Source organism: Somniosus microcephalus, chromosome 15 (genome assembly GCF_052327205.1).
Source record: "Somniosus microcephalus isolate GS21.2 chromosome 15, FLI_Smic_1.0, whole genome shotgun sequence".
NCBI lineage: Eukaryota > Metazoa > Chordata > Chondrichthyes > Squaliformes > Somniosidae > Somniosus > Somniosus microcephalus.
This window is the reverse complement of record NC_141001.1, coordinates 32004806-32032187: the sequence shown is the minus strand read 5'-3', so window position 1 is coordinate 32032187 and position 27382 is coordinate 32004806. Positions and strand designations below refer to the sequence as shown.

The following is a 27382-nucleotide window of genomic DNA, read 5'->3' as shown; positions in this document are numbered from 1 at the left end:
AGGAAACGCACCTAGGAAAAAGACAGAGTGAAGTCTGCATTCGGTCGGAGATTTACCCTGTCAGAAGCCACTGCCATCAATAGGAGAGGTATAGCTGAACAGGAAACTGGAAGCCAAGCCCTCAGATTAAATTTGCACCACAAGCTACGAGGGGAAAGCAAGATTACATAATGTGATGAGGCAGCCAAGCTCACTCAATCGCTTCCATGTGCTTTTACTGATTTCAACAGAAACAACAACAAAAAAATTGTAATTTTGTCAATGCATTTCAGTCTGGACTGAAATTGGGGAGCTTAGGATTTGCCAAGTCTGAAGTGACTCAAGTTTGAATCAGACATTTTTTTTGAATTGGAAATTGTCCTGCTGCTAGATTAAAATCACATAGATTTAATGGCCCAGAAATTCGGGTCTCCACGGGTGAGTACGCACGGGGTACTCACCCGTAAGCCCAATGGAAGTGTCGGTTTCCTGCATGCACTGCGCATGCGTGGGAAACCGGCACTTCCGTTCCCCTGAAAGCAGGGGTTCAGAGGTCGAACGCGTGCACGGGAGAGGCTGCGCGTGCGCATCAAACTTCATTTTTTTTTTACAGGTTTTCCCGGGAAGGTAAGCCTGCAGAATTTAGAAATGTAAAAAGCAGGCGTAAGGCCTGCTTTTTACAAGGTAAGTGGTGAATTAATTAAAATTCAAACATTTTTTCCACAGGTTTATTATTTTTAAATACTTTAAAGCAAGGTAAGTTTATTTTTAGCCCCGTTAGAAAATAAAATTATTTTTTCAAAAATTTTAATTATTGTTTAAAATAGTTATTTCATTTAATTTATAGTTTATTTTTAAAATGTGATGCTTTTTAAAAATTTATTTGAAGATTTAGTGATGTTTTGTAAAAAGAAAGGGCCCGTAGTATTTCTAAGTTTGACAGCACTTCCTGTCAGACTTATGAATGGAGCATTCCCTGCTCCGATTGGCTCCCCATGGCCCACGTGATCCCAGGGGACGCTTCGAACTAACTGCACCCCTGGGTTACGCAAGCACTGCACGCCGGCAGCTGGACCAGGCCCCGGATCAGAATTCCACGGGGGCCCAGAGCTCAACGGCCAGCGCGCTAGGTAAGTGCAGATCGGGGGCTTACACCCGCGGGAAGCCCCCGACCCGAATTTCTGGGCCAATATTTTCTGATTCAGATTTCAGTATTGATTAACTTGCTTGGTTGGACTGGAACTCAGCCCGCTTCGTTTGTGCGGGGGGGGGGGGGGACTGTTCTCAATTTCTTTGGGATGGCTGGATGATGACCCAAACTCCTCCCAGCAAACGTGCACCAAAAGAAACAAGTAGGAAACATCTGAGCCATTAAGAATGGGAAAGTAACTGTTCTCAAGGATGAAAATTCTGAGTTTACATATATCCAGTTGAACACAATAAAGCTCTTCCTCACCTGGAACTACAAAGTGTACCATGACGTCAGTTCTCATATGCAATCCTACTGGTTGGCATAGGAGAGGTTTAGAGTATGGAACATTCAGCTGAGTGGGTTCCTTATCTTCCAATTCTGTTGTTACTTCAATTCCATCATCTTGTTTGGTTCTGTGCAGCAAGAGATAGATGTAATCTGTCAAACGGACCACTTTCTTCCCCTTCTCCATCAGTTCCAGTTCAATGAGGTATCTGTTACCACGAGCAGAATCCCTCCGCTTCTCCACATTAATGATCCGCAGAAGTGTGTAAATCCTGTTGAAAGAGGCAGAAAAAGCACATAACATTAGATGTAGTGAGAATGTTCCCGCTTGTAGGGGAATCCAAAACTAGGGGTCATAAATATAAAATAGTCACTAATAAATCCAATAAGGAATTCAGGAAAAATTTCTTTACCCCGTGAGTGTTGGAATGTGGAACTCGCTACCACATGGAGTAGTTGAGGCGAATAGCATAGATGCATTTAAGGAAAAACTAGATAAGTGCGTGAGGGAGAAGTGGATAGCAGGTTATACTGATATAGTTAGATGAAGTAGGGTGGGAGGATGCTTGTGTGGAGCATAAACAGTTGGGCTGAATGGCTTGTTTCTGTGCTGTACCCTCCATGGGGCTAGTAATTCATTATATGCAGTATCTTTAGAAAAGTTTGAGAATTAGTGCCAGGTGCTAATGCTTTAGACTGCACGCAAAATTCATTCTCACTGCTCAAAGAAATGATTGGAGCGCTAAATCAAGTCTTAAAGGCCAAGCTCAGTGGCGTTACACTGAAAGGGTGGACCAATATCGGGTGCAGTCTAATCGCAACTCATCATTGCCACAGGCTTTTCCCAGTACTTAAATGGGAGGTTCATTGATACTGCAGCACCTCATTCTCAGCATTGCTGGCTGTGCAGCTACCTCAGCAAGGAGAAGCACAACAAGGAGAAGGAGCCAGAGGACTGAAGCAGGTGTGCTTATGGCAGATCCATCTCAGTCGGGTGGTCAGGGTGATTGAATGCTTCAACAAATGCTACATACCACCATCTGTACCACAAGCTTCACACACTGCCCAAAGCACCACACCCCCCGGCGCTCACCCACCAACAATCTCTACCTACCAATACTCACACCCACATCTCACGCCTAGCACACAATAACAGCTATTCACCTATGGTAGGCACAAGGGTCATTAGTTATTAGAGTGAATGTGATATGCGTGATATGTTTATGCATAAATTTATTAATGGAGTTTGCAATATTTTGTGGTCTCTCTCATTTCACCTTTGCGCCCAGGAGGACACTGTGATGTGGCATGACACAGGGATGGTATGATGGGCATGTGGTGAGCAAAAGGGATCTGGGGTTTAAGTTATCCTGGTGTGAGGCTGGAGGTCTGTTTGGAGGAGGTAGCAGAGTTCTGTGACCACTATCTTGGTGAAGCAGAGCCATCTTATACACTGCTGCTCGCTTAATTGAAGGTAGGAGAAGTGCTGTTGGAATACCCTCGGAGGGTAAGGACTCCTGGTGAGAGCCCTGATGTCCCTCCTCACCCCTCTGCACACATGTTCCCGTATTTCTCGCTGCCTACACTCCCTCTGCTGTAGATCCTGGAAGGCGAGGTGGCACCAGTACAGCCCCCATTAATGTTGCCAAGTGTAGCAGTTTGAACCTTTGAGCAATAAATGTAGCTACTTTGCACTTGCTTGACGGCTGCTGATACAAACTGTTCCAGTGGATGAAGCTGACAAGAAACCGCTGAAACTAACCTGCCCTGACAGCTGAGAGTGATTAATGCTGATACCTTTAAATAATGTCACTGGAGCCGGCTTCCTGCAGCTGCACGCTAGCTCTCCCTGTTGCTGTCTGGTTGAGGCACTTAGGTAAGTGGCGCCAATGAATTTTCCAGATCGGGTGGCCAGTGAGCGTTGCACATTCACTGACATCATGATCTGCCTGGCGCTGAAGTCCCCAGCGGTACCTCGTATCGGCGGCGCAACAGGGGGGCCGAATTTGCCGTGCGGTGCTGGATTTGCCTCGCCCCAGCGCTACTGCATCAGCACCCCGTTACCACCATCTGCAGGCGCTAACGGGAGGCGCTAACCTACTGCTTTTTTCCCCCTATGAAATTCTATCTAACATTTAAAATTAACTCTCCAATTTTATCAAAATATTTCCAGCCAATTGGCTGCTGATCAGTAACCGGGATCTCTCAACATGGTAGACCCAAGGCAGAAAAATAAAATGTTCTTTATATTTTCCAGTATACCTAGCAGTTTTAAAAAAAGAAAGAGAAACCTAAGTGAAAGTCCAAGGCCTATAGGGGGAAAAATTTGGTATCGACCATTTTGGGGCGCTAACATCTTTAGCGCCGGTGACATCAAAATTCAGTATTAGTGCCCCAAGAGGGAGGTGGAGCGCTAATTCAAGCACTTCACTTCCTTCTTAGAGCGCTTACCCCGAATATCAGGGCGGTGCATTCTGCAGCGCTATGCACTGGGCCACGTAGTGCTGCCGCATGGAAGGGCTCTTCCCCTCATTAAAGGGGAGCGCCCAAGCCCACAACTCTGCGAGGCCTGGCACACAAGAGTGACAAGTAAGTCGGCTGATTTTTTTTTCCCCGCCCGCCACCTTCGCTTTACTTAGCACCCCGCGAGCCTCCTGCCGCTGTCCTCGACCAGCGCAGATTCAGGGGGTGCGAGCCAATTTGTAGGTGGGGCAAAAATGGGGCGTTGCGCACGGTGATAACGTCGTCATCGCCTGTGCAGAAGAGCGGGGCGCTACCGGTTACCGCCGCCGCTAAACTCCCGCTGAATTTAGCGGGAGTCATTAGCGGTGCCACGCCTGGGCAAAAAGTTGTTTGTGGCCTGTTAGTGACCCCTGGAGATGCTAACGGGAGGCGCTAAGGTACCCAATTTCTAGCCCTTAGTGTCAGACGCCACCAAGACAGAAAATTACATATGTCAAGAAGTAGTGAAGAACGGGCCAGAAATTCGGGTCCCCACCGGTGAGTACACGTTGGGTACTCACGCGTAGGGCCAACGAAAGTGCCGGTTTCGTGCATGCGCTGCGCATGCGCGGGAAACCGGAACTTCCATTCCCTTGAAAGAAGGGGTTCACAGGCCGAATGCGTGCGCTGGAGAGGCAGCGCGTATGCCTGGAACTTCCATTTTTTTTGCAGGTTTCTCCAGGAGGGTACGTCTCCAGCAGCTACGCTTTTAAAAAGCAGTCACAAGGCCTGCTTTTAACAAGGTAAGTGGTGAATTAAGTAAAATTAAAACATTTTTTCCACAGGTTTATTATTTTTAAATACTTTAAAGAAAGGTAAGTTTATTTTTAGCCCCGTTAAAAACTGTAATTAATTTTTTCAAAAATTTAAATTATTGTTTAAAATAGGTATTTTATGTAATTTATAGTTATTTTAAAAATGTGATATTTAAAAAAATTTATTTGACGTTTTAGTTATGTTTTGGGGCCGATCTCTATTTCTTCCTGTCAAATCTATGAATAGAGATTCCCTGCTACGATTGGCTCTCCATGGCCCACGTGATCCCAGGGGACACTTCGAACTAACTGTGCCCCTGGGATACGCAAGCACTGCGCGCCAGCAGTTGGAGGAGGCCCAGGATTGGAATCCCACGTGGGCCCACAGCACAACGGCTGGCGCGCTAGGTAAGTGCAGGTCGGGGGCTTGCACCCGCGGGGAGCCTCCGACCCGAATTTCTGGCCCAATATATGTTGAAAGCTGGTAGGGAAGACTGAGGGAGGTAAAGAGCTGCACAGTTTTGAGGCCCTAGGAAAGAATGACAGAGTAGAAACAGTGGGTGAAATTTTGGCTTTGTGCGATAGTGTAAAACGGGCGATAGCGAATCAGCAGCCCGTTTTACATCTCTCCTGATTTTTATTTCCATTGAAATCAATCCCTCTCCCATGAACTTCACTGGAACCAGCATCAACATCCTGGGGTCACCACTAACCAAAAGCTGAACTGGACTTTAGGGATATCGGCACTGTGGTTACAACAGGGGCTGAGTACTCAGCGACAAATAGCTCACCTCCTGACCATTCAAAGCCTCTCCACCATCTACAAGACTCAAGCAGGAATGTGATGGAATACTCATCACTCACCTGGGTGGGTGCAGCCACAACACCTAAGAAGCTCAACACTATTGCTTGATTGGTGCTCCTGGACTCAATATTCACCCCCTTCATCACTGGCACATTGCGGTAGCAGTATGCTCGATTGAAAAGATGCACTGCAGCAACTCATCAAGGTTACTTCGACACCACCTTCTTCCCCTGTGACCTCTACCACCAAGAAGGACAAAAGTAGCAGTGTTGTGGGAACACCATAACCTCCGAGTTCCCATCCAAGTCGCAAAATATTCTGACTTGGGCATATATCTACACCATTCTTCCATCGTTGCTAGGTCACAATCCTGAAATTCCCTATCTAACACCTTTATGGCAGCACCATCATCACAAGGACTGCAGTGGTTTAAGGAGAAGACCCACCACCTTCTCAAGGCAACTAGGCGTGGACATTAAATGCGGCCTTGCCTGCATTGCCCACATCCTGAGAGTAAACAAATAAAAAAGGTGAATCGTGACTTGACAGCTTGTAGTAAAAGGAAGAGCATGTAAGACATCATATTTGAGTTTTGAAGCAATGAGAGAGGAAAGTTTAGACGATCACTGATCATAATATCATCGATAAAATAGAGAAAGATGAAGCAGAGGGGTTGGAGTCTACAGGTGAGAAGCAGCCCACCTATCAGATAATAAGTCGTGGAGTGTGGAATAGCTGACACAGAGACATGTGGTTGCCCTACTTTTTGCAAAGATGGACTATCCCCATAACAAACTGCCCACGAAGGCTGCACTCAGCTAGTTTGTTACATTCTGCTATGCAGTGTTGATGGAAAAAAGACACCAACTCTCTTCCACTAGCTGCAATTAAGCATTGATGTCCCTACAAGCAAGACACTTTGATATTGGGTAATATTTACTTCCACTCAATACAGATGGCTCATACATAATTTCAAACAGGCTCTTCATTTCAGTCTATCTATGAAAGCACAACCATAAGGAACCAGGTTATCTGTTTTGGATTCCATGCGTACATCAATCCTAGATTTATCCAATTTACTAGTAGGCTAGAACTTCGTTATAGCCAAGAAAAGGGCAGTGTTTAGACAAAAAAAGGTTAACTGAAAATCATGTAGGATGCATGCAAAATTCGTGCTCACTCATTAAAATGATTGCAGTCATGATTCTAGTCTAAAAGCTCAAGCTCAGTGACGCTACACTGAAAAGGTAGACCAATATCGGGGCAGTCTAATTGCAAGTAATGATTGCTACAGGCTTTTTTATTATTTAAAGGGGAGGTTCATTGCTGCTGCAGCTCCTCATTCTCAGCATTGTTGGGTGTGCAGCTGCCCCAACAACCATAAGAAGAGGGACAAGGAGAAGGAAGAGTTCTTTACAAATCCTGATGGCAGATAGTCGAATCAGGGAGAGAGCCTGAAGGTTCTCAGATGAAGCATTGGTGTTAGCGGTGGAGTGAAGGCGGGCGGTCCTGTACCCAGCAACTGGCAGGAGGCCCTCGCCACAAGTCAGCCGGACTATGTGGAGGGAGGTGGCACACCACGTCTCAGACAGAACTGTGGTTCCCAGGTCCCACACCCAGTGCAGGAAGGAGTTTAACGACCTTACATGGGTGGTCAGGGTGAGTGAAGGCTTCAACAAATGCTACATACCACCAATGCACCACACCCCCAGCACTCACCCACCAACTATCTCTACCTAGCAACACTCACACCCACATCTCACACCTTGCACACAATGGCAGCTATTCAACTATGGCAGGCACATCACCCAAACACATGACACCGTACTCACTCACACACTTCCCTTTCTCTTGCAGGCCAAGGTGACTCACAACCAGTGTGAGCAGGAGTGGACAGGCGGGGGTCAAACCCATATTGAACAGCTGAGCCAGCTGGAGACGAGAGTGCTGGAGATCATTGTGCACCAGGTGGTGAGCACCGTGGCCACTGGCGACGTTGACCCCCTTAGGGACAACAACAGTATGTTAATTCCTACTCCTTCGGCTCACATCCCACTCAGCGAACAATGATTTCTCACTTTCATGCTAATCATGCATGCATTTCTGCCTTCCTGCCCCCCTCCCCTCACCTTAACCCGACTCTTGTCTTTCTGCTTGCAGATAATCAGCAAGCACTTGAGCAGCCTGTCCCCGGGGGGAGAAAAGGAGGAAGAAGAACACACCGCGTCACTGCATCACTCGCAGACACCAGCTCAGATACTGGCACAACACGTTTTTTAGAGACCTGTGTAATAGTGGGACCGGCACAGGATGAGACGCCGGGCATGATTGCGTTACAGCAAGGCCAGGGGGAAAGGGTAGCTCTGGGGCCAGCTCCCCAGAGGGTGAGTTCGCGCACGAGTTCTTCTGCACAGGACTCAGATGAGGAGATGCAGTTTCAGCATGATGCCACCCAAGCTCTGACAACTGCCATCATGGCTGGGTCTACCACTGTCGAACGGGGCTTTCACAGTGTCGCAGCAGGCCAGCAATCTGTGCTCCAAAAGATTGCTAGGAATACTGAGGCCCTGCCCTGGGGGAGTGGCAGTGGGTCTGTGGAGCAGGAATCTGCTGTCCACTCTCAGGATGAGAGCATTCCTACTCCCACCACTGCCACACCTGCATTGCCCTTGCAGCTGCCTCTCAGCCAGCCAGCCCAGACTGCTGCCGCAGATGCCAAGGTGGTGCAGTCTACAGCCAGGCCTTCTAGGTCCATAGCTGGTCGAGGTCGAGGTCGTCCTGCAAGGCCATCTGAAGTGTCCCACACGGAAACCTAGCAGCCATGCTGCAGCCACTGGGGGCGCACTGTGTAGGAGCACGAGAGTAGGAAAAGGCACACGAACGACAGGCACTAAGGGATTGCACAAGGGTGAGTAGTTAATAGTATTCATGTAATATGTGTGATATGTTTATAGATAATTTATTAATTGTGTTTGGAATCTTTTGTAGTATCTCTCATTTCAGCTTTGCGCCCATAAGAACGCTGTAATATGGCATGAGACAGTGTGTGAAGGAATAAGCCATATAACCTATTCAGAAAAATACACTATCTTATGAAAGAATTCTGGCCTTACTAAAACATGACAAACTAGGTTTGGAAATTTAGAAACCTAACTCTGAAATAGCTATGAAAGAATTCTGGCTATTGAGATAAGACAGTTGTTGACCCTGAATAAATAACCTTATTGAAACAGAAGGTGCATGGCTCCGACAAGCTGACCTTTTGGGAACAAAACAATGGTTCAGCCTGGATAAGGTGTTCTAATTTAAACTTCGTAACGATGGCACGTAAGATAAGGAACATCTGCCCTCGTAAAGATAACATAAAATAAGGAACACCTGCCCATCACACCATTTTTATATGGTCAACCCAGAACACCTGGAGCTGAGACAAGATTCTGGCTGATGTAGCAGTAAGAATTGCAGAGGTCGGCAGAAAGATCAATAGAGATAATTAACTTGCATCATCAGAAAACCTTAAAGGAAATACCACTGGAAAAGGGTATAAATAATGAACTCTCAAATGGAATATCAGACTCGCTTTAATCGGGCAAAGTGATTCTCGGCTTCAGAGGCGGCTCTGTAGTCTCCAACTCTTTGTACCTCAGGGATCAAAGGTATTTGATATTGATGGATATCCTGTATAAGAAAACTTTAAGGACTGTAATACTGTAGCAAAGTTAAGATTTAAAAGTAAGATTCTCTGTTAAAAAGATAGTATTTTTTCTCTTTTTAGAACTGTTAATGTTGCGATTGACTGATTCACCAACTGTAAATTGCATGTCGGTTCTTTAATAAATCTCTATATATTTTTAGAATTGTCTCACATAAGTCTCCTGTATCAAAAACTCGTGAACTCAATCTCTGTACACTCTTTGGTGGAGAGTTACATTTCTGGGGGAGTTTTCCGGACCCTCATAATATCCGTAACGTTATAGTCTAGCTAAACTTATTAAAAGTGCTATCTGGAGGACGGTAACATTCTCGGGTTGTTCCTTTCCTTTAGGGAGAGATAGCCCAGACCTTTAGACCCAATTAAGCGTCTTTAAGATTCGGCTACCTCAAACTTTAGTTGAAAGTGAACGTCTGAGAAATATGCCTGATCCGGGGTAGCCCTAAAGGGGCTAGGACTAGTAAATATCCATTCAACACAGAAGGTATGATGGGGATGTGGTGAGCTATGGGGGTCTGGGATTTCATTCAAGCAAATCAGAGTCTGATGAGCCGGTCACGGACAGCCCGTCTGGAAGACCGATTGTCTGGCTGCCTCCTCCCTCCCTCCTGTTCCTCTTCCTCCTCATCATCTTCCTCCTTGTCTTCCTCCTGAGGTGGTCCCGCAATCCCTGCTGGCAAGGGCTGCGCTCTTATGATGGCCAAGTTGTGGAGCATGCAGCAGACCACCACAAAATGGGACACCCGCTCAGCCGAGTACTGGCGGGCTCCTCCCAAGGAGTCAAGGAAGTGGAACTGTTGCTTCAGTAGACCGATGGTATGCTCGATGATATTCCTGCTGGCAGCATGGCTGTCATTATATGAGTGCTAAGCATGGGGGTTGGGCTTGCGGAGGGGAGTCATGAGCCAGGTGGAGAGCGGATAGTCCTTGTCTCGTAGCACCCACCCTCGAGCTGGAGGTGGTGGCTGGAAGAGTGTTGGCACACCGGTCTGGCGCAGGATAAAGGCATTGTGGCTGCTGCCAGGATAGCGGTCATTGACATTGAGGATTCGCTGTGTGTGGTCGCACACCAACTGCACATTAAGTGAGTGGAAGCCTTTGCCGTTACGGAAGACCTCAGGACTGTTATGCGGTGCCCGCAAAGCCACTTGGGTGCAGTCGATGGCGCCCTGCACCGTGAGGAAGCCCACTATCCTGGCAAAGCCACATGCACGCTCGTCCTGCTTCTCTCTGGTGATTGGGAAGCCAATGTAGTCCCTTCTCCTTGTGTAGAGAGCCTCAGTGACCTCCCGGATGCAGCAATGGACGGCGAACTGAGATGTTAGCTATGTCTCCTGCTGCTGACTGGAAGGATCCACTGATGAAGAAACTAAGGGCCACGGTGACCGTGACTGCCACTGGGAGAGCCGTGGTCACCCTGGTCTGAGGCTGGAGGTCCAGTTGCAGGAGGTGGCAGAGTTCTGTGACCACTTCCTTGGTGAAGCACAGCCTCCTAATACACTGCTCCTCACTTAATTGCAGGTAGGAGAAGTGATATTGGAAGACCCTCAGAGCATAAGGCCTCCTGTTGAGAGCCCTGATGGCCCACCTCCTCCCTCTGTGCACATGTTCCCGTTTTTCTCGCTGCCTCCACTCCCTCTGCCGTAGATCCTGGAGGATGAGGTCGACTGCCAGTACAACCCCCATGGCTTTTAACAAGTGTTGCAGTTTGAAGTGTTTCAAAAATAATGAGGGAGTTTTGTACTTGCCAGAACACTCCCTGATAACAAATAACCTTGAAATAACTAAAGAAAACTCTTGCAGTTGCAGGAAGTAGCACACAGCCACTCAAACTGCAAAACCCTGTCAGGTGCGAGTGGTTGGTGATGATTCCTTTAAATAGCGTCGCTGGAGCCGGCTTCCTGTTTTTGACACCAAAGTGGATAACCTCGCATTTATCCACGTTATATTGCATCTGCCATGCTTCTGCCCAATCATCCAACCTGTCCAAATCATCCTGGAGTTTCTCGGCATCCTCCTCACAGCACACACGCCCACCCAGCTTTGTGTCATCTGCAAACTTGGAGATATTACATCTAGTTCCCTCGTCCAGATCATTAATATATATTGTGAATAGCTGGGGTCCAAGGACCGATCCCTGCGGTACCCCACTAGTCACTGCCTGCCACTCGGAAAAAGAGCAGTTTATTCCAACTGTAATGTATGTACCTTTAAGAGAGGAACTATCTTTTACAGCCCCTGTATACTGCAGTACCAGTAGTGACCACACCTGTATATAACACCGTGTAGTAATTTGTACAGTAAGTTCCAGCATACCCTCTGTTCAGTAAACACCTGTTATTACCGTTCTCCTGCAGTCTGTGTGTTATTGATACGCGGACACTACAGTGGCGACGAGCAGGTTCAAACTCACCTGCAGTACTGCATCACCTCACGGGGATCCATCCCTGAAAAGAAGCTTCTTGGAGGTCGAAGCCAGAGCAACGGGCGTTGACCGTGGGCAACCGCCCAGTGATCCATCGGAGTTCAGAGAATCGCAGGGGAAGCTGTGGAGAGCTGGGCTTGGTTCTCCAGTCAAGGTGTTCCAGCAAATCGGGCTGGTAGCACGTAGTGCGCTGACCCTTCCCGGACTGCGGCGGGCTAGAGCTCGATCGAGCGGCTCTGCAAGGGGGCCAAGCAGCGTCGTCGGGGAGAAAAAGAGAGAGAGAGGGTGGAGTGCACAGGGCGCGGCCGGTGCTCAAGAGCCGGGCAGCATTAAAGAAAATAAAAAAGGGGGAAGGAAAAGAGACGCGCAGTGGACAGCATCGAAGAAGAATAAAACTAAGAAAATTAATTAACAAAAGAGAGACGCGCAGAAAGCCGCGGGGCGCCGCCATTACTATTTAGAACGCTAGGAGCAGCATTGGCAGCAGCGGGGGAAGAAGGAAAAGCGCGGGAGGCGCCATTTTAATCCATTGGGGAAGAAGGAAAAGCACGGGAGGCGCCATTTTAAACCATCCAAGATGCCGAAGAGTGGCAGCATCACTGCTTTCGACAACGAAATAGAAGAATGGACCACAGTTTGTGTCCGAGGATTTCCGGAGGTTTTTGAGGAATAATGGGGTAAAGCATTACACATCCGCCCCATATCATCCAGCCACAAATGGATTGGCTGAGAGGTTTGTTCAAACCTTTAAAAAAGCAATAAAGGCGATGTATAACGACAACATACCACTGCAACACAAGGTGGATAATTTCTTGTTTGCTTACCGGAATGCGACACATGCAGTCACCAACCAAGCTCCAGCCATGATGTTCTTTAACCGAAGGTTAAGATGTCGCCTGGATTTGCTCAAACCAAACATAAGACGAGATGTTGAGAATAAGCAATTCCAGCACATCAATGAGAAGCCAACCAGGAGCTTCAAGATAGGGCAACCAGTCTTGGGCCGCGACTACCGAACAGAAAAATGGCAGCCAGGAACGATATGCACACGGCAGGGACCACTAATGTACACAGTGGACGTTAGAGAGAGCATCGTGAGACGCCATGCTGACCAGATTCTAGAGTCCCAGGAACAAGTCAAACCCATGCCACGATCATACGCACCTGGTGATGAACCCGAAGTACAGATTGCGTCTACCTCAGAATCAGTGGTATGGGAAGCTGACGAACCAACCAATGACAATGAGCCAGAATCGACTCCGCCACAAGAACAGGATACTCGAGAAAGGCGCTATCCAGACAGGATCAGGAAGCCTCCTCAAAGACTGAATTTATAAATGATTACTTTCAGCTGATGTATATAGTACAAAGGAAATTTTAATTGTAATTAGTTATTATTTAATTGTTAAATGAATGTTATGTACTGTTTATCTAAAAGGGGAGGAATTGTAATGTATGCACCTTTAAGAGAGGAACTATCTTTTACAGCCCCTGTATACTGCAGTACCAGTAGTGACCACACCTGTATATAACACCGTGTAGTAATTTGTACAGTTAGTTCCAGCATACCCTCTGTTCAGTAAACACCTGTTATTACCGTCCTCCTGCAGTCCGTGTGTTATTGATACGCGGACACTACACCAACTCCTTGCTTTCTGTCTGCCAACCAGTTCTCTATCCAAGTCAGTACCTTGCCCCCAATCCCATGTGCCTTAACTTTACACGCTAATCTCTTATGTGGGACCTTATCAAAAGCCTTTTGAAAGTCCAAATACACCACATCCACTGGTTCTCCCTTATTTATTTTACCAGTTACATCCTCAAAGAATTCCAGTATGAGACATTAAATCAAAACCCCGTCTGCCCTCTGAGGTTGACCTAAAAGATCCCATGGCACTTTTCGAAGACGTTCTCCTTGGTGTCCTGGCCAATATTTCTCCCTCAACCAACATCATTAGAACAGATTATCTGGTTATTATCACATTGTTGTTTGTGGGAGCTTGATGTGTACAAATTGGCTGCCACGTTTCCTATATTACATCACTGACTATACTTCAGAAGTACTTCATTGGTTGTAAAGTGCTTTAGGACTGTACAGTCATGAAAGGTGCTGTATAAATGCAAGTCTTTTTTTTAGTGTGCACTCCACAATGGGTAAACGGGAAGTCTGCAGGTGTAAATATCTCAGTAGCTTGGTTAGGTTCACCTCAGTAGCTCGGTGACCTCATGTTCCATGGTTGACAATGCCAATGAGAGCTTCATACAACTTAGTAGCAGGCTCCTCCACTAGCTCCAATATATTGCACGAACTCCCTGCCAGGCAACCCATACCTTCAGCAATTGCAGGTGCGCATTAATCATTTTTCGTTTAAATATTGGGGCCTCTAAAGTCTGCATCTCTGTCCTCTTCAGCAGGGCTAGGATGTGAGCTTGCCTTCCAATGAGCTGTTTCCTGGGCCGTCCTTTCCACTTGCACCTGCTTACTTGGTGCATCACCCAGCGTAGGTCGCTCTCACTCATTATCTATACCACATGGGGTAGTCACGCTGATTGTGTGTACGTGTAAGTATATGAGCGAGAGAGTTAACAGAAAGAGAAAAGGCAGCGAAGATGCCCAAACAGCTTGCTGTGCGTGACCTCCAGCCTTGCCATTGCAATGCTGCGTGCCCTCTGTCAATGTTTTCGATGGTCACCTCATCCATTGGTATCAGAGTTTGTAGCCTAGCAGGTCCTCTGTGTGTTCTCACACTCTCTTTTTTGAGCCAGGTTTTCCTGCTAGAATAGTGGAAGTGGGTTAGTGTGTGCCCTGCTGAAGAGTTTTACATAGAAACATAGAAGATAGGAGCAGGAGTAGGCCATTCGGTCCCTCGAGCCTGCTCCGCCATTTAATGAGATCATGGCTAATCATCCAAATTCAGTACCCTGTCCCTGCTTTCTCCGCATATCCCTTGATCCCTTTAGCCTTAAGAAATATATTCCAACTCCTTCTTGAATGTATTTAATGAATTGGCCTCAAATGCCTTTTGTGGCAGAGAATTCCACAGGTTCACCACTCTCTGGGTGAAGAAATTCCGCCTCATCTCTGTCCTAAATGGCTTACCCCTTATCTTTAGACTGTGACCCCTGGTTCTCGACTCCCCCGCCATCGGGAACATCATTCCTGCATCTAGTCTGTCTAGTCCTGTTAGAATTTTATAAGTTTTAATGAGATCCCCTCTCATTCTTCTAGACTCCAGCGAATATAAGCCCAATCGACCCAATCTCTCCTCATACGTCATTCCTGCCATCCCAGGTATCAGTCTGGTGAATCTTCGCTGCACTCCCTCCATGGCAAGAACATCCTTCCTCAGATAAGGCGACCAAAACTGCACACAATACTCGAGGTATGCTCTCACCAAGGCCCTGTACAACGGCAGCAAGATATCCTTGCTCCTGTACTCGAATCCTCTCGCTATGAAGGCCAACATACCATTTGCCTTCTTAACCGCCTGTTGTACGTGCATGCTTACCTTCAGCGACTGGTGCACAAGGACACCCAGGTCTCGTTGCACTTCCCCTTCTCCCAATCTATTGCCATTCAGATAATAATCTGCCTTCCTGTTTTTGCCACCAAAGCGGATAACCTCGCATTTATCCACATAATACTGCATCTGCCATGCATCTGCCCAAATCATACTGGAGTTTCTCAGCATCCTCCTCACAGCACACACGCCCATCCAGCTTTGTGTCGTCTGCAAACTTGGAGATATTACATCTAGTTCCCTCATCTAGATCATTAATATATATTGTGAATAGTTGGGGTCCTAGCACCGATCCCTGCGGTACCCCACTAGTCACTGCCTGCCACTCGGAAAAAGACCCGTTTATTCCAACTCTTTGCTTCCTGTCTGCCAACCAGTTCTCTAGCCAAGTCAGTCCCATGTGCTATAACTTTACATGCCAATCTCTTATGCGGGACCTTATTGAAAGCCTTCTGAAAGTCCAAATACACCACACCCACTGGTTCTTCCTTATCTATTCTACCAGTTACATCCTCAAAAAATTCCAGTAGATTAGTCAAGCACGATTTACCTTTTGTAAATCCATGTTGACTTTGGCCGATCCTGTCACTGTTTTCCAAGTGCTCTGCTATTATATCTTTTATAATGGACTCTAGCATTTTCCCCACTACTGTCAGGCTTACCGGTCAATAATTCCCCATTTTCTCTCTACCACCTTTTTTGAATAGTGGGGTTACATTAGCTACCCTCCAATCCATGGGAACTGTTCCAGAGTCGATAGAATTTTGGAAGATGACCAGCAATGCATCTACTATTTCTAGGGCCACTTCCTTAAGTACCCTAGGATGTAGATTATCAGGCAGAGGGGATTTATCGGCCTTCAATCCCGTCAATTTCCCGAACACCATTTCCCTACAAATACTGATTTCATTCAGTTCCTCCCTCTCATTAGACACTATGTTCCCTGACATCTCTGGGAGGTTATTTGTGTCCTCATTTGTGCAGACAGAACCAAAGTATGTATTTAATTGGGCTGCCATTTCTTTGTTCCCCATTATAAATTCCCCTGATTCTGACTGCAAGGGACCTATGCTTGACTTCACCAATCTTTTTCTCTTCACATATCTATAGAAGCTTTTACAGTCAGTTTTTATGTTGCCTGCAAGCTTACTCTCATGCTCTATTTTCCCCCTCTTAATTAATCCCTTTGTCCTCCTTTGCTGAAACCTAAACTGCTCCCAACCCTCAGGTTTGCTGCTTTTTCTGGCCAATTTATATGCCGTCTCCTTGGATCTTATGCTATCCCTAATTTCCCTTGTTAGCCACAGTTGAGTCACCTTCTTTGTTTTATTTTTATGCCAAACAGGGATGAACAAATTCTGTAGTTCATCCATGTGATCTTTAAATGTTTGCCATTGCCTATCCACCGTCAACCCTTTAAGTAACGTTCCCCAATCCATCCTAGCCAACTCACGCCTCACACCATCGTAGTTTCCTTTATTTAAATTCAGGACCCTAGTCACTGAGTCAAATACTACACTCTCCATCTTAATGAAGAATTCTATCATATTATGATCGCTCTGCCCCAAGGGGCCTCGCACAACAAGATTGCTAATTAATCCTTTCTCATTACATAATACCCAGTCTAAGATGGCCTGATCTCTAGTTGGTTCCTTGACATATTGGTCCAGGAAACCATCCCACATACACTCCAGGAATTCCTCCTCCACAGTACTGTTACTAATTTGGTTAACCCAATCTATATGTAGATTAAAGTCACCCATGATAACTGCTGTTCCCTTATTGCACGTGTCTCTAATTTCCTGTTTAATGCCATCCCCAACCTCAGCATTCCTGTTTGGGGGTCTGTATACAATTCCCACTAACGTTTTCTGCCCCTTGGTATTTCTCGGCTCTACTCATACAGATTCCACATCATCAGAGCTAATATCCTTCCTTACTATTGTGTTAATCTCCTCTTTAACTAGCAATGCTACCCCACCTGCTTTTCCCTTTTGCCTGTCTTTCCTGAATATTGAATGCCCCTGGATGTTGAATTCCCAGCCTTGGTCACCCTGGAGCCATGTCTCCGTAATCCCAATTATATCATATCCGTTTACATCTATTTGCGCAGCTAATTCATCCACCTTATTACGAATGCTCCTCGCTTAAGACACAAAGCCTTCAGGCTTTTTTTTTTAACACTCTTAGACCTTTTAGAATTATTATTTACTGTGGCCATGTTTGATGTAAACCCTTGATTTCTCTGGCTGCCACTCTTGCTTTTCTCCTTCCTGTCTTTTGCTTCTATCCTTGCTTCCCTTTCCTCTGTCTCCCTGCACAGGTTCCCAACCCCCTGCCATTTTAGTTTAAACCCTCCCCAACAGCACTAGCAAACACTCCCCCTCGGACATCGGTCCCGGTCCAGCCCAGGTGCAAACCGTCCAGTTTGTACTGGTCCCACCTCCCCCAGAACCGGTTCCAATGTCCCAAGAATTTGAATCCCTCCCCCTTGCACCATTCTTCTAGCCACGCATTCATCTGAAATATCCTTCTATTTCTACACTGACTAGCACGTGGCACTGGTAGCAATCGTGAGATTACTACCTTTGAGGTCCTATTTTTTAATTTACCTCCTAACTCCCTATATTCAGCTTTTAGGACCTCATCCCGGTTTTTACCTATATCGTTGGTACCTTTATGCACCACGACAACTGGCTGTTCACCTTCCCCCTCCAGAATGCCCTGCAGCTGCTCCGAGACAGCCTTGACCCTTGCACCAGGGAGGCAACATACCATCCTGGAGTCTCGTGTGCGGCCGCAGAAACGCCTATCTATTCCCCTTACAATAGAATCCCCTATCACTGTAGCTCTCCCGCTCATTTTCCTCCTGTCCTGTGCAGTAGAACCACCCACGGTGCCAGGAAGATGTTTATGAGGCAGCTTAGCATAGTGAGTATGATGAGAGAAAGAAACAGTGAGTATGGGTAAGAGGGGAGAATTGCTGTGAGAGTAGTAATAGGTGTTTGTATATGAGTGCAAGCAGGTGTTGTGAAGTGTCCTGTGTGCTTGGAAAGAAGTATGGGAATTGGCAGAATGGAAGAATTGATACTGCTGGAGCTAAAATAGGGTGGTGCAGGGCGGTACAGAAAATAAGAGAGATGTGGAATGGAGTCTTAACTTGGCAGTCCTGGTCGGGTTGTCAGTTCTGGTTGAACTTATTCCTAGAGGTTTCACCACATGAAATCCCGCCTCCAACCACCCCACTATGTCAAACAACCTTTTTCGCCCATCTCCAATACTTTTATTAACTCAAACAAAAGTGTTCAAATCAAATGAAAAAAACATAATTTCTTTTAATGCCTGGGTTGTTTTCTTAATCCAGAAGATTAATCCTTAATTCCTGGACAATCTTGGAGGGTTGGCAACCCTAAGTCCTGGTGAGCTTGTTAAATTTCTTTCTGCCCTGTAGCCTGGTCCTTGGAACAATGCTTCTGGCATTGACCTGTTCAGCCAAGTTTCTTTCCATTGTTGCTGTCTAATTTGCCACAGCGCCCGGTGTCCATTCGAGTGAAAGAAGACCTCCTTTCTGTTCCTCACTTACTCCAAGAGAACCTCTTTGGTGAAATGGAGGTGGGGGGTCCTGGATGACTTCATGTTGCCTCTTGTTTCAATACGTGTTCTCCACTGACCGCCTTTGAATGGTGTACCTCCCCTTTAAGGGCTGCCTTTTAGTGGTGACCGTTTAGCTGGATTTGCCGCCCTCCCAATTGGCAAGCTGCCTATAAGGAGCGCCATTTTTGGCAACAACAATGGGATCACAAAGCCATTTTCAGGGATCATAGAAGGGCAGTGTACAACCTTCGAGTGGAAAAGTTTAAGGTGAATTTGTGACACCTAAACTGAATTTTTGGCGATGTTTTACTGTTAATGCTGATGCAGAATTGTCTGTGCTTTGCCTTTGCGTGAATGTATACACAGCAATAGCGGTGTTGATTTTCACAGGTGTAGGATAGGGTGTACCTGTAGGATTTAGTAAACGGTATTAAGATTCTAAAACCATTTTTATATAACTATAATACGTGAAATTGTATGTTAAAAGCCTGTATAAAATGGCAAATGGCTCAGAGCAAAGCAGGATGGGATATTATGCCAACCTGACTAAAAACCTCTGTTTTAAATCACTGAAGTAATGGAATGTTGTGCTGCACAAACACGAAGACTGTCGGGGACATGATATTTGGCAGTGTTGTGGAAAAAAAATAAGAGCTAGAGAGAGAGATAGGAGTTGGAGACATCCTTCATTGGTACAGCTATCGGATGGACAGACTATTTAGAAAACATTCCAGGAAATGTTCTGTGAAAAGTGAACATCTGAGATAAGGGTACATTGTTATGCACAGAGAAAAACCTAGTAGGATCAACAAGGTCATAAGATGGCTAACGAGGGAAGCAAGACTTTTTACCAGGTGTCAGAGGGTGAATTACTGCCATGTAGGCAAAACGAGAGGAAAAAGGGTATAAAGATACAGGTTTTGAACACCGAAAGCGCGCACCGTGTAACCAGAGATTGATGGGAGCTTCGGTCAACAGAACACAGCAAGATACATCAGGAGACTTGTGCCGCGGTCACTCGGAAGGAACGCTGGGGTTCGATGAACAGACTGTGACTATCTTCTTGTTAAGTATTACTTCTTTGTATTGGATGTTTAATGCTTAATAAACCTGTTTTACTGATACACAATATACCTGTACCCAGAGTGGATTGTGTAGGCACGGACTGTTTTACTGATACACAATATACCTGGATCCAGAGTGGTTTGTGTAGTCATGGACTGTTTTACTGATACACAATATACCTGGACCCAGAGTGGTTTGTGTAGTCATGGTCTGTTTTACTGATACACAATATACCTGGACCCAGAGTGGTTTGTGTAGTCACGGACTGTTTTACTGATACACAATATACCTGGATCCAGAGTGGTTTGTGTAGTCACGGACTGTTTTACTGATACACACAATATACCTGGACCCAGAGTGGTTTGTGTGGGCATGGACAAATTATTATAAGAGCTTTTGAAAGCTACACAGGTAGCGTGCTGAGTCACTGTTCAACGGGACCGGGACAATCATGGTCGTGCCTACGGGATTCATCAGAATCCTCGGCATGTCTGACAGAGCTCATGAACAATTCAGTTATTACATTGAGCGGATGGAGATGTTTTTAAGGCCAATAACATTATTCGAGACCGAAGATGCAGATGAGAATGTTCAAGCTCAAAATAAAGTAATTCGTGAACGTAAAAAAGCAATTTTTCTAACAGAGATTGGGCCAGATGTCTACGGAATGTTGACAAACCCACTCGCGCCAGGGAAAGTGAAGGATGTGTCGTTTGAAGACATTGTTGAGAAACTTGAGGACCATTTCGACCCAAAACCACTAGAAATAGCAGAGAGCTTCCGTACAAAACTTTTGATCAACAAGCAATATATTGATATGTGTATCGATACGGCGGCGGCTCGATCATGAGTAAGGACACATATTGTTATAAATCTCATCATCATAAAGAAACTACTCATGAAATAACACTGGACGGCCAGCTGGTGGCGCCGTCCAAGGAGTATAAATACTTGGGCGTGGGCTCAGCTTGCCCAGGGACATTTTGTAAGACAGGAACTAGTGAAGTACAACTAGACCTCCATGTTCTGAAACAAGTTGATTAAAGCCTTGCTTTATACTCAAACCAAGTGCGTAGTGAGTTTTATTACGTCACATATGAGAGTAAGTTTAATCAAATACCACTTACAAAGAGTACCATAGAGTTAAAAAACCTACTCCGGAGAAAGCCTAGAGACATGTGAACGAATGAAGGACAGAAACACGATGAGTTGCTAGTCAAGGTGCTTGTTTACTAGGCCAGGGCGAACTGAGCATGTTCATACTAAACCATGTGATACACCATGCGGTAATACATTACAAGTGTGGAGGAGCTGGACTAACATACACAGTTGATGCTGGAGGCGTCATAGGCTGATGGTTGTATCTGTGCGGATGCTTAAAATAAACCCTCCAGTGATCTAGTAATATTATCAACACTTTCTGGCCAAACAGTTGGTAATCATCCATCCACCACTTACATAGCGGGAGTCCACATCGCCTTGTAAAAGGTAATCACATATATTCCGGAAATCATGCCCACGTTATTTTTTTTGGTTTTACACAGGTTCCTACAAATTAAAGGACTCCCTGTATGGAAATGAGAATGCTGCTCTCTCGTTAGTGGCCTAGCTGCCCTTTCGCCTCCTGAGGCTAAAATGTGAATCCAACACAAACACTCGGGAGTGAATTTTCTTGGGTGTTTGCCCACTGAGCCACCATTAACTATGTTAACACACGTCGACTGAGTTACAACGGCAGAGGAGGAGAATCCCTGAAGGAATTCACCCCCATGGGATGAAGGTCTTCTCTCTCTCTCCTCTCTACCCTTCATTTTATTATACATCCAGCACAACTTTTATCAGTGTTCTAGGATCGGGCACCATGGCTCAGCTAGTGATCAGATAGCCCATTCCCAGGTGGTCTTGAACCAGATGGTAGAGGTTGGTACAGGTAGACTATCCTTTATCCGCACTTCCGAAAACCGAAAACCTCTAAAAACCGAAAGTTTTTTCGTGGAGCGTAAGTCACGTGCACAACATGACCCGAGTGGCGCCAAACATGACAGGAGTGGTCCGGGAGCTCTGCCTTTCCCTGTGAGCAGGGCAGAGGGTCACAGAGTTCTCTCCTGGGTAGGAGATTGCAGGCCGAGCCGGGCAGTGTGAAGGAGGTACCGGGAGAGTGAACCCAACAATACAGCGGCCTGTCCGATAGCTGCAACGGCCAGTCCGATAGTCTTTTCTTCCCCCCCCCCCCGGCCGACCTGATTTGCGGGCCAGCTTAGTGTAGGAGTCAGCTGATATCCGGCTTTCCCACAACTGGCGGCGGCAGTTGAGCCCCAGACCCTCGCTAAGTCCTAAGTCAAGGAATTCAGATACGGAGCAGGGGGAGCCGGAAACCTCGATCTAACGGCAGAAATCAGCAGCCGTTTTGTTAGGTTTTTTTTCTTCCCCTAGCATTTTTTTTCTTCCCCTAGCATTTTTTTAAACAGTCAGGCTGTGGAAAGAGTCTCTGTAGCTTAGCAACAGCTTCAGAGACGCTTCCAAGGCAGGGCCCGAGTGTTTACAAGCTGTTGCTAAGCAACAGCGTTTGTTGTCAGATACGGAGATGAAAACCTTCTGAAATCCGAAAAATTCCAAAAACCGAAACACAGCTGGTCCCAAGGTTTTCTGACAAAGGATAGTCTACCTGTAGAAGAATGTTAGGAAGAGGGCAGGCACTGCTGGAATTGGGGAATTCATGGACAGGAGCCCACATTCCCTCACCCTACAGCACAGCACTCTGATGCACCAATATGGAGTGCCAGGTCCATCCCAGTCCTGCACATCATCCACCCAACCCAACAGGGACTGGCAGCAAGTTGAAACAGTGCCCTTTCATCTCTCAGAGACTGTAAATAATATAAGATAAGCTTCCTATTCCCAATTCCCAGAGCATGAGACCATGGCACATAACTTCCTTCAAAAGTGAGATCATTTGCATTGCTACACTCAGAGAGCAGAGAAAGACAGGAAAATGAAAAGACTAGGATTAAGGTACATTGTTGGCACAATACAAGGTGAGCTCCACATTATCCCATGGCAATCCGAAAATGGATCAAGACAGAAAGAAAGGCTTACATTCCTAAACAAAATAATTACATAGGAATATAGTTTGAAAATATTTACCCTCCATTTTTCTCATTCAGCTTCTCCATGTACTGCGCCAGAACATCCACCACCTCACTCTCGCTCAGCTGCAGGTTGCCTGAAACGTTACACCTGAGGTCATTCCAGTCTGACCGCAGGAGCTCAAAATCCATGGAGCTAACGCTGAACGTTCGCTGCCAGTTTATGGACTCCTCCATCCAACCTCGCTGAAGCTCAGCATCCTCATAACTGTAATCCGACAGTCCGTCATCAGTAACCTCAAACTGGTCTGTGTAGGTTTGCTGTGATTCACTCAGGTCATCGGTCTTCCAGTAGGCTATTTCTTCAGCACCATTTCCAGCCGCAATCCCTGTTGATTTAAGCTTCTTTATATTTTTGTGAAGTGCAGTTTCTTTCTTACCCAAAACCTCCTCACTCATAAGGTGAACACGAGGCGTTACAGTAATGCTCTGTCTGTTCTTGTCCCCCCTATTCTGCTCCAATTTTCTGTGCAGTTCCTTCCAGTTCCTCCTCACCTTTCTAATAGTCGTCCCGCGAAAGGCATCATTGTTAGCGTCTTGCACTTCCCCCTCCTGTGAGGTGTTGCTATTTAACCAAAACATTTTATTAGTGAGGTACAGTGTTGTCTTTTTTCCCTTTGTAATAGAAGCCAAGTTCCTCTCTTTGTTTTTTGGGCTCAGGTCTTGCAATTCACCATTCTTGGTGCTGGTATGCAGGTACACTCCAGGGATTAATTCCTTGGCCTTCTCTGCATGCAATGTCTTTTTCTTCTTCTCCTGGGGTCTGGTCACATAGATTTTGTTCTGCAGTTTCTTGGGCTCACTGCGTCTCCTTTTGTGGACCACTGCATGAGCAGAGTTACTTAAAAACTGTTTGGTTTTGCTGGGAATTAGTGGAATAGAAATCTGCAGCTGCAAGTTACTTTTACCAAGTTTGGACACAGCTGACTGGTTGGCTGGCTTTTTATTCAACTCTTCTGGGGTGAGCTTAGCCCAGGTTAGGGACCTGCTTTTTCTATTTTCTGGCTCGTGAAAGAGGCCCATTTCCTGACTGTTGTAGGCAACAGCCGACGGGGACACATTTTCTTCTTGAGGAATTGGATTTAAGTCCTCTTTTTGCGGTTTCACAATGTGGTGCTCCTTGGTCACGGTCTTTCTCTTGTGGCTGAATGTGTAGTCATCAAAGTCATCCCTATTGTCCACCACCGACGGCAGAGGTCTCCTCTTTGCTGCCACTTGGTTCTGGGCCAGGCTGCTATTTTCTCGCTCTTTAATATTGCTCTTGTCCCATGTTACCTGACTGTTGCTTAGTATGGATTCTGTGTCGACTCCTTCTGATTCTTCTGGGAAATCTATAAAGCCCAAATAATGGGGGGGAAAAGTAAAGAATAACTGTAAATGATAGAGCATTAACACAATATAATAGAATCTGTCTTTCAGGTTTTAAATCATGTAGCACGTTTCCATCCCATTGCATCTCAAAACATTATTTTTCATCCATTTCTAAAGCTGATTATAAGGAAGAATAAGGAAAACCATTTGAACCAGAGAACACTTTGAAATTCATGGTATTCTGTGAATACATTAAACTATTATAATTTTAAAGGGGCTCAGTCACAAGGATATGCTTTACCTGGTTTATAAACAGTGGGTGCTTGGCAACAAAAGTTGGTGATGGTGTGGTATCAACATAATGGCAATTTGCTCTGCAAATATTTTCTTTTAAATTCAATTGTTTCTTTTCCCCTTCTGGTGGATTTGGAGCTCTTTGAGGTGAGGATTTTTTTTCCATTTAGTTATTTTTGCTATTTTATTTTGAGGTACTTCATGGACGGCTAGGGTGGGAATTGCAAATATCACTCAGGTGCAAGTCTTTGGAGGTTAGATCTTGATGCTGATATAAGATGCCAGCAATGGAAAAGAGATTCATATGTCAGCTTAATAAACACAACAATTCTCACTGCTTTCACGAGTAGACCAAAGAAGTATGTCCGGCATTCCTTGTTTTCATTTCGACGTTAGCTAGATAAGTACATGAGGGACAAAAGGAACAGAAGGATATTTGGATAGGGCGAGATAAAGTAAGGTGGGAGGAGGCTCGTGTGGAGCATAAACACCGGCATAGACTTGTTAGGCCAAATGACCTGTTCCTCTGCTGTATACTCTATGGGCTAAAAATTCGATAAGGCCCGAAAACGGGCACGGGGATCACGATGCGCGATCTGCCCTTGCCCATTGAAAGTAGTGCAGGCAGCGTTGAAATTCATGCTGCCTGCTCAATAACATGATTGAAGCACTGAGCCCAGCGCTAAATGTGCTGTTGGTTGGTTCAGCGCTCAACAGGGGGCCCAATATCGTGTAGAGTCTGCTCTCTATTTAAAGGTTGCCTGCAGAGTGAAAGGCTACCTGCACTTCTTAAAGGGGAGGTGCTCTTTTACAGAAGTACCTCATCGTGGCTGGAGCTGGAACTGGAGCTGGAGCAATATGTCTCAACAGGGAAGAGAGCGTGTACCTCGGTTCTCAGGTGCAGCACTGGCAGCCTTGGTGCAGGGAGGTCTACAGGAGGAGACAGGTCCTCTACCCGCAGGGGGGGGCGGCAGGAGGCCTTCCACACAAACTGTAAAAAGGCAGTGGGAGGAGATTGCAGAAGCTGACAGTGTTGCCCCCAGGACTGGATCCAGTGCTGAAGAAGTTTGATGACTCAAGGTGAGTGAATGTATCTTTAAATGCCATATCCCATCAATTGCATCACTCGCCTCACACACTGCTCAATGCACCCCCCCCCATCACTCACCTCCCAACAATCTCCAGCAATCACGTCTCATACCTCACAATCATAGCTTCACCTCACTCTCACACACTTACCACTGCAGCAAGGCTCACACCCACATCTCACAGATTGCACACAATGCCAGCTATTCAACCATGACAGGTACATCACCCAAACACACCACACTCACTGACACACTTCCCTTTCTCTTACAGGCCAAGGTGGCTCACAACCGGCGCGAGCAGCAGCAGACAGGCGGGGGGCAAGCACGGTTGCACAAGCTGACTCCGCTGGAGGAGACTGTGCTGGAGATCATTGGAGGGGCCATCACTGAGGCCATGGCGCTTGGCAAGGCTGAAAGCTTTGATGATGACCGTATGCTAATACCTAATCCTTCTTCTCACTTCCCAGTTCCCCTTCATCCAACAATCTCATCTCACTTACAAGTTGCTGATGGTGTAAGCATGCACATCTTGCTTCCACCCCCCTCCCCTCCCCACACCCCGACCCTTGTGTCTTTCTTTTTTATGATACCCAAGAACTGCCAGCAGCTCAGCCTGTGCAGCAAGAAGTAGAGGAGGAGAGTGATGGAGAAGAAGAGGCACCATCACTCGATCTGACACTCCCAGGCACCAGCTCAGAAAATGGCACTGCGCAAACTTTAGAGGGTAGTATAGAGGCAGGATCTGCATGTGGTGAGTCACCGGGCATGAGTGGGCTGCAGCAAGGCCAGGGGGAAATGGTAGTACAGGTGCCAGCTCCCCTGAGGGTGAGGTCGGAAACGAGGTTCTGCTGCACAGGGCTCAGATGAGGACTTTGATGGGGCAGACTTCAGAAGAAGGGTGATGGGAATGCACAGAAATGCTTGGTGCAATGGCAGGCCTGCCAGAGAGCCTGTTGTCACTGTGAAGGATAATGAAGGAGACCAGCTCCAGCATTGCATGGAGCTTTGTGTGGAGCTTGGAGCCCATGATTTCCAGGATGGAAGTGATGGGCAACTCCATCAGAGAACTTGTGGACCCAACCATGACAGGCGATGTTGCAGCTTCCATTGCAGCACAAGCGGAAGCGACCCAACATTTGAGTGCTGCAGTGGAAGCTCAGACTACTGCCATGCAGGCTCAGCTTTCTGCCATGTGAGCTCAGAATGCTGCCATCGTGGCTGGGTTTACGAATGTGAAAAGGGGCTTGCAAGGTCTCACAGCAGTCCAGCAATCTGTCCTCCAACAGATGGCTAGGAATACTGAGGTGCTGCCTTGGGGGAGTGTCAGTGGCTCTGTGGAGCAAGTACCTGCTGTCCTCTCTCAGGATGACAGCATTCGTACTTCCACCACTGCCACTCCGCCAGTGCCATTGCATTTGCCTGTCAGCCAGCCAGCCCAGACTGCTGCCACGCATGCCGAGGTGGTGAGGTCTATAGCTGAGCGTTCTAGGTCCAGAGTTGCTCGAGGTCATCCTGCAAGGCTATCTGCAGTGTCTCCCATGGAAAGTCGTAGCCTTCCACCAGGCCACACTGCAACCACTGGGTTAGCACTGCGTAGGAGCACTAGAATAGGCAAAGGAACACGAAAGACAGACAATAAGGCAGTGCACAAGGGTGATTAGTTGACTTTGCAATGTTATTTTGGAATTAATCATTTAGAAATTATGTT

At 46.5% G+C, this 27382-nt stretch overlaps 1 protein-coding gene across 3 annotated transcripts in view; it reads right to left on the bottom strand.

Moving 5' to 3' along the window:
* Positions 1-27382, bottom strand: part of LOC147106611 (N-acetyl-beta-glucosaminyl-glycoprotein 4-beta-N-acetylgalactosaminyltransferase 1-like) — a 950756-nt gene that overhangs the window by 62587 nt on the left and 860787 nt on the right. For all 3 annotated transcript variants that reach the window (XM_086007621.1, XM_086007622.1, XM_086007623.1), the window contains exons 14-15: positions 22980-24312; positions 1436-1728 (exon numbers count right to left, since the gene is read on the bottom strand). In XM_086007621.1, the coding sequence (XP_085863747.1) occupies positions 1436-1728; positions 22980-24312 (1626 nt within the window). The remainder of the gene's footprint in view (positions 1-1435; positions 1729-22979; positions 24313-27382) is intronic.